General features: G+C 49.0%; 1 protein-coding gene across 4 annotated transcripts in view; it reads right to left on the bottom strand.

Moving 5' to 3' along the window:
- Positions 1-290: 290 nt before the first annotated feature.
- The window catches only part of NUCB2 (nucleobindin 2), a 450,013-nt gene continuing 438,075 nt past the window's right edge, over positions 291-12,228 (bottom strand). For all 4 annotated transcript variants that reach the window (XM_085648078.1, XM_085648079.1, XM_085648080.1 and 1 more), the window contains one exon: positions 291-1,227. In XM_085648078.1, coding sequence (XP_085504204.1) covers positions 1,103-1,227 — 125 coding nt within the window. In that variant the 3' untranslated portion in view covers positions 291-1,102. The remainder of the gene's footprint in view (positions 1,228-12,228) is intronic.

Raw genomic sequence — 12,228 nt, forward strand, 5'->3', positions numbered from 1 at the left:
ACAAGTATGAAATGACAGCATCCACAACAGTGAGACGCATTAGAAAGAGAGCAACAAGGAAGACCACATCAAAGCAAAATGCAAGTACCCATTCAACCTCAGTAGCACAGTGAATTTGCAGCAGACTACCCAAACTGTATGGATGGAAAGATCTTCTTTACAAAAGCTGTATGAGAATATGCATCAATCTACTTTTGATTAGCCACTGGGTTTGCATTCTTAGAAGATTCTGACGTGGTAAGAGAAAATGTTACACAGAATGGAGTGTAAATAATTTCCAAACAATAACATAGTATAGGGAATTGTATTCATTACAAAAATTTGCCACAAATTGCACAGATTGATTTTACTTTTTGACTGAGTACTGCATTGGAATGCCGCTTGTACCTTTAGAAAGAATACTATAATAATTGGTCCATTTATATAAATCGGTGTAGACTAAGTTTTCAAGTGAACTTCTTCAGTGTCTGTAAATAGTAACCAAATCCACTTTGATCATGAGATGGTTCTACATTGGAGCAAACTTGAAATCATAAATGTTGTTGAAATGGGCAAATGTTTAATTATCTCATTAGGGCTGATGGAGGGGAAGGCCGAGTTCTTGAAGTTGAAGAGTTTAGTTCTGCAGAATCCATGAATCAGCATGTGAGCATAAAGTAAAACAGAAAGATTGGACTACGTTCTACCTCTGTGCTGATCTTTTGCAGCAAAAATGAAAACACTTCCAGCAGTTGGCAGTATATTAATGGTCCCCAAAGATAGATCTGGTAAAAGTAATTTCAATTTCCAGAAAATGTATTATTGCCTTTCAGCAAATTTTGTTATGCAGTCTCCACATTCATATCCTTGAAGTGCTATAGTGCAATAATAATGTAATTGAAGGTATAATATCCACAGGTCCGGGAATGCAAAAGAGATGCTGATTTTAGATTTAATGCTGTCATGCTTTCAAGGGGAACAGAGAAACGGGACAGTGTAATACACATTTTGGTTTCCATTTAAAACTCAGTTCCATGATGTTACCACGCACTTTTGATAAAACTTTCTTTTATAAGAAACTGATAACACGGCAAAATAAAAAATGACATGGAGGAATCTATCGTCAAGGGTGGGTTTGTGTCTGCTGAGCACCAGGCGCAGCTTGTAGCTCTGCTATGTGCCCAGGAGGAAGAGGTTGATCACCTCTGGCAGGTTGGCCTTCCACTTGTCCCACTGCATGTTCCCCAGCTGTAAAACAAAGTAGAACACAGTTAAAATAAAGAATGATTAACTTAAGTTAATAAAAAGTAAATAAAGAAAAGTTACGTTTTAACATTCCCTTGAACGAATAAATAGACCTATGACATCTTATAATAATCTATTTTGGATCTCCAGCGTGAACAGCCACTGAATAGTATGACAATCTACAAGTTTTCCCAGTTTGTTCCACCACTGCAGATAAATATATTCGGCTGATTGTCGGTCTCATTGAGAGTTGTCCACATTCCAAATGAGGGCATTTAAAACTTTAGTCCCAAATCAAGATTCAAACATTGCCCAAACCTTGCAGGCCATACAAAAAATATCAGTTTATGCACCTCCCAGAGGAGGGGGGGGGGGGGGTGGGGGGGAGGGAGGGGTCGGGGTTGGGAGTGATATCCTACATCCTAAGGTCTGAAAACTCAGAATGTTGAGCAAATTGCCAATTAAACATCATAACTTTTAATATTGGTACTACTCTTTTGTGTTTCACCCCAAAAAGACTAAGCAAAGTTTACCAATCACAAACGCAATCTGTATTTTACACTTAACTGGTTACAACAATGGTTGGAACTACCCAGGCGACCCTTCAATAAAGCAAACTCCATGGTTGTTAAGTGTCTTTCCCCATTTGAGACAGATCTATCACTTGCATCAGGACACAGAGCAAGATATGGTAGTAAAAGAATTTAAAAAACAGGGCCCAGAGAGAACAGGTGAAACCGGAAACAAGGCTCTGGACTTCTAATTCTTTCATTTGCCACTGGCTTAATTGATAATGTAATGTCAGTGGCAGTCTTCAAACTATATCAACTATGACACAAACTTTGATGAAAATTAGCATAAAAAGGAAAACATGGCTCTGTTGAACAAGTTACTTACCTTCGGTAACGATGTATCTGTAAGAAACATTAGTTAGTTAGATTCCTCACCTTAGAATATCCCCAGGCGTCAGACTGGATCCGGAAGATTTTTCGTCAGCAATACCCCTTGCGCGTCGCTAGGCGTCGTCTGCGGCTCCGCGTCCGTCGCGCGCCGGAATGACGTCGGAGTACTTAGACGCCGCCCTCGCGCGCTGACGTCAGTTCTTGTACATAGCTTTCCGCGCCAGGAACGCAGAGCCATGCAAAGACCGACACTGGTGCCAAAAATAAAATCTAGGGGCCTGAAAAGGATAACCTTAACCCTAGATGTCAGTTCGCAGAACGGGGAGGATGGGTGGGTCGGTGAGGAATCTAACTAACTAATGTTTCTTACAGATACATCGTTACCGAAGGTAAGTAACTTGTTCATCTGAAAGAAACACGTTAGTTAGATTCCTCACTTTAGAATAGATACCCAAACAATACCATCCCCGGTGGTGGGTCTGCGAACCAAGATCACACCAGAAAGTCCCGGAAGACAGAACGGCCAAAGAAGCCATCCCTCCGGACTTGGCTGTCAAGGCAATAATGCCTGGCAAACGTGTGTAGCGAAGCCCACGTCGCCGCCTGACAGATGTCCTGCAAAGGGACACCCCGTCCCAAAGCAGTAGTAGCCGCTGTGGCCCGAGTAGAATGGGCGCGCAGCCCAACAGGAGGGTCCTTTTTTGCCAAGGAGTAACACATTTTGATGCACAAAACGACCCACCGAGAGATGGTCCGTTTGTGCACAGCTTTCCCCTTCTTAGCACCCACGTATCCAACGAAAAGTTGGTCGTCCACCCGGAACTGCTTTGTGCGGTCCAAATAAAAGGAGAGCGCACGTTTTGGGTCCAGACGGTGGAGCCTCTCTTCCTCTTTGGAAGGATGCGGAAAGAAGGTGGGCAAGGTGACAGACTGCCCAAGATGAAATGGAGTCACCACTTTCGGAAGAAAGGAGGGACGAGGCCGAAGGACAACCTTGTATGGATGAACAGAGAGAAAGGGAGGCTGTGAAGATAAAGCCTGGAGCTCACTCACCCGTCTAGCCGAGGTGATGGCTACCAGAAAAGCAGTCTTAAGCGTCAGCAGAGGAAGAGGACAATTATGAAGAGGCTCAAAGGGAGCACACATTAGAAATGTGAGAACAAGATTCAAGTCCCACTGAGGCATTACAAAAGGGACAGGAGGGAACGTGTGAGTAATGCCTTTTAGAAAGCTTGTAACAACAGGGGACTTGAAAAGAGAAGGCTGATCAGGAAGCCGCAAGAAGGCAGAGATGGCAGCAAGATAACCTTTCAGGGTGCCCAGGGCAGAGCCCTGCCGGGCCAAAGAAAGATGAAACAGTAGAACCTCAGAAAGAGGGGCGGAAAGGGGATCCACAGCCTTTGCTGTGCACCATGCCACAAATTTGTTCCACCGGCAGGCGTATACCGTCTTTGTGGAGGGACGCCTGGCTGCCAGAATGATATCACAGACTTCAGGAGGCAAGTCAAATGGCATCAACTGCCGCCGCTCAATCTCCACGCATGGAGGTGGAGGCTGGACAGGTTCGGGTGGAGGACCGTCCCCTGCTGCTGCGACAGAAGATCCTCCCGAAGGGGCAGACGTATCGGAGGATCGGTCAACATACTGAGTAGCTCGGGATACCAGTACCTTCGTGCCCAATCCGGAGCCACCAAGATGACTTGGGCCCGGTCGTGCCTGATCTTCTTCAGCACTCTGGGAAGAAGTGGTATAGGCGGAAAGGCGTACAACAGACCGCAACTCCACTCGTGACGAAAAGCGTCGCCGAGCGAGTGCCGCTTTGGAAATTCCAACGCGCAGAACTGCTGACATTGCGCGTTCTCTACGGTGGCGAATAGATCTAACCAAGGCTCTCCCCACTGCTGAAAGAGACCTTGCGCCACTTCGGAGTTCAGACGCCATTCGTGATCCATCATGCACCGGCGGCTGAGTTCGTCTGCTCTGGCGTTCAGAGAGCCCGCCAGATGTTGAACCACTAGGGTGACGCCCTGGTGTTCCAGCCATGTCCAGAGGCGCAGAGCCTCCTGACAAAAGGTCCACGACCCCACCCCGCCCTGTTTGTTGCAATACCACATGGCGGTGGTGTTGTCCGTGAACACCTGCACGACACTTCCCCTGACAGAGGGAAGGAAGGCTTTCAGTGCAAGTCGGATCGCTCTCAACTCCAACAGGTTGATGTGGAGACGAGACTCCGACGGAGACCAGAGGCCTCTGATCTCCGCCTCTCCCATATGGCCACCCATCCCAGGAGGGACGCATCCGTCACTACGACATGCTCCGGTTGGGGAAGGGAGAGGCTCTTGCCCTTGACCCAATCGCGGTCCGTGAGCCACCACTGCAACTGCTGTGCAGTGCCCTCCGAGATCAAGACATGGTCGGACAGGTTGCCGTGATGCTGGGCCCACTGAAACTTCAGGTCCCACTGCAGAGCGCGCATGCGCCGCCTGGCGTGATGCACTAGTAGGATGCAGGAGGCCATCAGCCCCAGAAGCCGCAACACTAGCCTGACCGAAACCCAGGATAGAGGCCGGAAGATGGGAATCAGGGCCTGTATATCCCGGACCCGCTGTTCCGGTGGATGGACCCGGAACTGCGCCGAATCGAGAACCACTCCGATGAAGAGGAGCTTCTGAGAGGGACTCGGGTGTGACTTTGGCACGTTGATGGAAAATCCCAGCTAATGCAGGAGATCCGCCGTAGTCTGGAGGTGGGAGACTACTGTCTGGGGCGAGCCCGCCTTCAACAACCAGTTGTCGAGATAGGGGAAGACTGGAACCCCTGATCTGCGCAGATGAGCTGCGACCACCGCCATCACTTTCGTGAACACCCGAGGGGCACTGGTGAGGCCGAAGGGGAGCACGGTAAACTGAAAGTGCTCTTGGCCCACCGTGAACCGCAGGTAACGCCGGTGGGCCGGCAGGACGGGGATGTGGAAATATGCGTCCTGCAAGTCCAACGCTACCATCCAGTCTCCGGGGTCTAGGGCAGCTAGTACCTGAGCCAAAGTTAACATCTTGAACCTTTCCTTCCGGAGGAAGGCATTGACGTTCCGGAGGTCCAAGATAGGGCGTAGGCCCCCTTTGCCCTTCTTGGGAACCAGAAAGTAGTGGGAATAACAACCACGACCTACTTCTGGGCTCGGAACGCGCTCGACGGCCCCCTTGGCCAAGAGGGCCGAAACTTCCTCGTGGAGAAGATTCAAATGATCCCCCGAGATACGGTGGTGCTGCGGTGGCATGGCTGGAGGGGTCGTCTCGAAGGGGAGGGAGTAGCCCCTTCGGACGATTTGCAGCACCCACCTGTCCGATGTGATGGACCGCCAGTGGAGCAGGTGATGGCGAACTCTGCCGCCCACTGGCGTGGAATGGGCCTGAAAGCTCGGACTAGGAAGGCTTTGAGGCGGATGCTGCCGGGGTGGATGTGGGCTGACCTCGTCGTCCTCCAGAACCGCCTCGGCGGAAACCACGTCCGCGACCGCGCGCAGGTTGGTTCTGCGGCTGGTGGCTAGGCGCACGTGAGGAGGCACCCCTTCCTTGGCCACGAAAGGGGCAAAAGGCGGAAGTTTGCGACCGCGGGGCCGAGAGGCCCAAGGACTTGGCCGTAGCCCGTGAGTCCTTAAAGCGATTCAGCGCACTGTCCGCTTTCTCGCCAAAAAGGCGAGTGCCATCAAAGGGCATGTCCATGAGAGTGCTCTGGACATCGCCCGAAAATGACGTGGACCGCAGCCAGGCGTGACGTCGAAGCGCCACTGTGGTAGAAATGGCCCTACCCAGCGAGTCCGTAGTGTCAAGCCCACATCGGATAGCATGTCGCGCTGCATCCCTCCCATCGGCCAGAGCCTGGGTAAGTCGTGTCCGGACCTCCTCCGGACACAGGGGCAGCACATCCTCCACCGCATCCCACAGAGAGTGGGAATAACGGTCCAAGAGACAAGCGGTGTTCAAAGACCGCAGGCCCAAACTAAGGGAGGAGAACAGCTTCCTGCCAAACTGTTCTAGTCTCTTGGAATCCCGGTCCGGCGGGGCGGTCGGGAAGGAGGATTGGGAGGTAGAGGCCTGGATAACCAGGCTCTCAGGGGTAGGGTGTTGGGACAGAAAACTGGGGTCGCCCGGAGCAGGGCGGTGGCGCCTGGCGACGTTCCTGTCCACAGGAGGAACTGTGGAGGGCTTGGACCAGGTGCCCTGCAGAACGTCAATGAGGGCCTCATTGAATTGCAGCAGAGGCTCAGTGGAGCTTGCTGCAGACTGAAGCACCTCAGTAAGGACGTTAGTCCTCACAGCCACGGCAGGCAGCTCGAGCCCAAGGGCTGCGGCCGCCTTGCGCAGTACCACAGAGAAAGCAGCGCCCTCCTCCGAAGCCACAGTCGGAGGAGAGACGAATCCAGTGTCTGGAGAGGTATCCAGGCCACTGGCCTCCCCCAGTTCATCTGCCCAGTCCTGTGACATGTGGGCCTGAAGGGCCATAGGATCCTCGGATCCCTCCCAGCTGTCCCCATCATCCGATTCCTGGTATACAGGAGGAAGGAACGGAGCCGGGCGATAGACATAATGTGTCTTTAGCGGCGCCGAACGCGGCGTCCATCGACGCCGTACCGGCGCCGGGCCCGGAGTGGGGCTGAACTGGGGCTCGACGTCGAGCGGAGTCAACGTCGGCGTCGGGGGTGGCACCGGTGTCGACGCCGGCGGAGGAGGCGTGACGAGGTCGACCGGCGTCGGCGGGGACTCGGGAACGGGTCCCTCGGGCGCTTGCGGCGTTGAGGTCGGAGCCGTCAACGGCGCCGGGGCCGGAGCCACCGGCAGGCAAGGCAGCCCAGTCGGGTCCGCGGGGCCCGAAGGCGCGCCAGCGGGCGTCGACGGCGGAGCCAGGCTCCTCATGGCCGAGAGGAAGGCACTGACTTCCGCCGGCGTCGCGTCAGTCCCAGGGACCGGAGGGTATGGGGACGTGCGCGGCGCCTGTGGCGCCGCCTGAGCCGTGGGGGGTGGAACCACCCTGACCCTCGGCCGAGTCGCGCGACCGGCGAGGGGAGTCCGAAGAGCGGTGTCGCCTCTTGGACACCGCTTGGAATGCTTCGACTTACCCGAAGACTTGGATCCCGACGACCGATGGTGACGTCGGCTGCGGCTCCGCGACCGATCCTTGGACCTCTTCCTGGACCGGGATAGAGAGGCGCGCGGAGCCGAGTGGCGAATCTCGAGAAGCTTACGGGACCGCTCCCGTCTAGCCTTCGAGGTCAGGGCCTTGCAGTCCGAGCACGACTCCGCGTCGTGGTCGAGGCCCAAGCAGTAAAGGCACCGGCGGTGATGGTCCGTAACCGACATCAAGCGGCTACAGTCAGCACAGGCTTTAAAACCAGGCATCCTACCGGCACCGGAGTCGAGACAAGATCAAAAAGGATCAAAAAAGTTAGTCAAAAATTGACTAAAGGGGTAGCTCTCCCGGATCTGCGCTTACTGGCGCGGAAAAAAGAAGAACTGACGTCAGCGCGCGAGGGCGGCGTCTAAGTACTCCGACGACGTCATTCCGGCGCACGACGCCGACGACGGACGCAGAGCCGCAGACGACGCCTAGCGACGCGCAAGGGGTATTGCTGACGAAAAATCTTCCGGATCCAGTCTGACGCCTGGGGATATTCTAAGGTGAGGAATCTAACTAACGTGTTTCTTTCAGATGAATTGCTTTAATGTAAACACACTAAGTTACAACAATGCAGAAACGTCCAGAAAACCAAATGGCTTGTTAACTAATGACGTATACTATTATGTCATCACTGAATGCATACAATACCACTCTGTAATAACACTCTCCTTCAGTTTCTGTATATTCCTATTATGTTCCTAAATCAATATTTCTGAGCTTTTCAGTGGTTTGTGGCCACATATATGTTGATGCTATACATACATACATACATAAAGGTCTACCTTTATAATAGTACATCCTCCATCACAGTGATCTACACAATAAAATAGCTTTTGTACTGCCATCACTATGTGGAACTTTTTCTTCAATATCATGAGAACTAGGGCCAATCTAACAAGTACTTCAAAACCGGAAGTTCCCGGATATTGTAATGGAGGACAGAATCAAAAGATAGGCTACCCATATTTTAATAGGAGCAGTCTTATTTATAAAGAACTGATGTAATTTCTTCTAATCACTTAATTGATTTTTTTCCTTTTTGGATTAAAGTCCAATGTAAGAATTATGGCTGCTCCGGTATTAATATTTTAACCACATTCACTGTAATTTAACTTCAGTCTGTAGGCAAGTTAGCAATATTTTAAAGTACATGAGCATTATCTTAATCGGACACAGCGTTTAGTCCTGGCTTTAAAGCACATTTACGTCTAAACACTATCCACCCAGTTTTTTCACTTGTGTTGGACCCATGTGTATTCTTAGACTTAAGCGCACTCGCAGAAGGGCCCCCCCACCTTTTTATTTCAGCAGTGGCAATGTTCTATTACATTACATAACTTGACCGCTCCACATGTTTCTCCTTTCCTTTTCAGCTTACTCTGCTCTGTAGATCTGGGTCATGGTGTAATGTTTAAGTTTGGCAGAATTTCAATGCTTTGCGATTACCTGTGACTGACTTTGATTTACTTTTTTGACTGCATATCTCCTGCTTGCTTGAGTTCCTCTGTTTTCACTATATTCCATAAACAGATTTGAAAATAAAGCACATTTACCAAACCCGTCATACTTGTGTAATTTTTTTTTAGACATCCTCTGATTCGATAAATTATTCTCTCTGCCTCTGTATGTAAATCGAGATTAATATTCCATAGCACCAGGGTCCGAACCTCCATACTGTCTAATTCTGTGCTAGGTATCTTCATAAAAATATTAATAAAAAAAAAAAAATCAATGTTGCATTACAATATTTTATGCTATTTAGAGCTCTCAAAATCTTCTTAAATACCCAAAATGTCTTGCCTCTGAGATAATCCCATTAGCATGCCAACTGTTTTACCGAATGACTAGAATGTCTGTTCCATAAAAGCAAAGGTTTGGTGCATGACCAATGCTTTCCTGCTCACAGCCCCGCAAACATCTTGCTGTGACACTATAACCAAACTGTTTTAATTGCATTCTAAAATAATAGGCTCTGTGCAGTGGTCTGAAGTGCAACAGTAGAACATTTAATTGGACAGCTACTTCTCTGGAGAGAGAGAGAGAAGAGTGTGTGTGACTGTTTGTGTGCGAGTGACTGAGTGAGTGACTGTGAGTGAGGGACTGTGTGAGTGCGAGTGTGTGTGCCTGTGTGTGTACGTGCATGACACTGCTTTGTCATCCACTATATCGGGTAGTTTTCCAATGGGGAATAATCAAGAATCTCATCCCCAGGTTTCATATATTTACATATAGCACGATGTATCTAAAAAACTATCTTTGTCAACTTGTATTTGTAACCAAGTTGAAAGAAAGACAGCATAATGTGAGTTACCATTATGTCTCTTATTTTAGATATACCTATGGTAATACACCCCTTTAACTCCACATTTACAACACCTCTTAGCATATTATCCACCTAATGGAAAATCTTTAGATATTTTGCCTTCCAACCCATGGCACCATAAGCCTTTTTTGATGCCTTTATCACCACCTATGATGAAGAGGGAAAGAGAAGCAAAAAACTCTCTCCAAGGGTAATGTAAATATACCTTCTCAACCATCCTTTTTTATTTTTAATAACTTACTTTATTGAAATTTTGATCACACAATATGCATAACATAACATTCCGGACTGATGTCCTGCCTTGTTCACCAAAATGGAGCACACAGTTAACAGAGAGACAGTATAACAATTTAACAAGCTGGTTATCTCTTGGCAAATTAAGCGGGGGACGGGGGGGGGGGGGGGGGGGGGGGGGTTCGGATGATGGGGTGTCCATAACAAAGACGTTTCTGTAAATCCTCCCCGCCCAATATCAATTCCTCTACAGTCCTGCCAATCAGACCAGATTTTACCGTGTTTATTCGGGCAACTCCTAGATTCATAGATCGTCAGTTTCAGAATGCAATACAATGATCAAGCCCCTTTGCTCACCACTCCGGGGTCTTGTGTTGCCCCATTCTCTCATAATCCCTCTTTTGGCCAACAACAAACCAACTTGGAGGAGAGCGGAGTAATATCTGTTTGAGTCATGGTCTTCCATAATATGCAGGAGAGTGAGTTTAGGTTTGGAGCATAGGGACCATCCCCAAACCACATCAGGGTTTTGAACACTCCATCCCAGAAGCACTGAATCACTGGGCAGGACAAAATGGAGTGACAGAAGTTGCCCACACCACACCCACATCTGAGGCAGTTAGAGGAGGAAAGTTTCCCAAAGCACCTGTGTTTGTAACAACTGATGTAAACTCTGTGCTGTATCTGTAGTTGTATTTTATATGACTGCATAGCTTTAGCGGTCGTTCTGGGGGCCATTCTAGCATCCTTTGTTATGCTACATATAGGTATCCCTAAATAGGCTCAGGTAGCAACCTACACTTTCACCTATATTCTCCCCTACCATTACACTACATAACGGTTCTTGGGACTGACCTTTTACCTAGTTACGGTACTTCTAAGAGGACGTGGGTTTTTTCCTGAAAACTAGCCTTATCCATTATGCATGAGGATTCTTGGAAACTCAGCTGCACTACCATCTCCTGCATAATAACTACGTATAAGAGCCATTCCTTCCGTCATCCTATGTCCGACATGACACAGCATGGTAGAACCCCTGAGGGTACCACTTTGGGTGTATAAATCCCATATCTTGCTGAGGTAGTCAGAGGAGAAAAGGACTTCCATGCTGACGCGAGACGCTGAGGTTCCTGCATGCAGACACTCCAACTCGCAGTGGTCTGACATCCCTCACGGGGGTCCATCTCGAAACCACGATGGAGTCCCACAGTCTCTCACTTCATGTAATGGGTTTGACTTTATCCTAGACGGATTCTTGGCTTTACGCCTACATACATGCTAGGTACACTGAGGTGCATCTAGTTAGGGTCGCATCGTAGGAGTACACATTTATTACTGTCATGTCTTTTATATACTTGCCTGTATTCATCGTTTTAGCACAATGGTAGAAATCTACCATCCTTTTACTCTGTTAGTGCTTCTAATCATTTATATCCGTTTCTGTCTAATGGTTGTTTCAGCACACCTATTTTACACTAGAATGACGCTGGTTCAATAAATGCTTATTGGAAAACGTATCCACCATTTATTCTGTGCATTTCTGAGACAAAGTGAGCACCATTGACTGAACAAAAAGTATAGCACTGTTTCCGCGATCCCAGATGGGACAAAGTTGTCATGTTCTTTTTTTTTTTTTTTTTTTTTTTTAAAAACCTTTATTCGTGCATCTTAAAAGAACAAATACGGGCCTACAACCGTCAGGCCGGCCACGATACAGTAAAGCACTGATACCCACATTACAGCCCCCGTGCATCAACGGTCAGGATTAACAACAGGTTATGAGTCACATACTGGAGATATCTTTGAAACCCGGGGAAGGAGAAGTGAAGGTTAATTTTAAGTTTTTGATAATTTTATCAGAGAAAAAAAGTCAATGAAGGATAAGAGCAAAGTAGATTCGAGTCCGTAAGATAGCTTCACCACACGGGCGAGCAGCAACATCAGTAAGAACAACAATGGGAGTAAAATCTCAATCAGTGAGGCGGTGCAGAGATATATCAGGATAGTCACATGAGCAAGTACGCGCCCCTCCAGAGCCGCCCCCACTCGATCCACCCCACACCCGGACCCCGAATCGAAGAGAGTAGAACACAGAGACATAAAAGAAGAAAGGCCCATAGAACTAATTGAGAACAGAGTATTACCCCCCCACCCTACACCAATGCGGAGGCTACGGCCTACCCCCCCCCCAGCATAGTGCCTGTCGCCCAAGGAACCCGAAATATAGAGAAGAGAGAAAGTAGGAACAGAGTAAAGAAGGGAAGAAAACAGGAAAGAAGGTGGGGAGGAGCCCACTAGACACCAGAGCGCCCCGAACCATCAGCCAGTTATGGCCCCCACACACTGAGAGCCCTCTACGCCAAAAACGGC

This window comes from Triturus cristatus, chromosome 3_2 (assembly GCF_964204655.1).
Source record: "Triturus cristatus chromosome 3_2, aTriCri1.1, whole genome shotgun sequence".
Classification (NCBI taxonomy): Eukaryota; Metazoa; Chordata; class Amphibia; order Caudata; family Salamandridae; genus Triturus; species Triturus cristatus.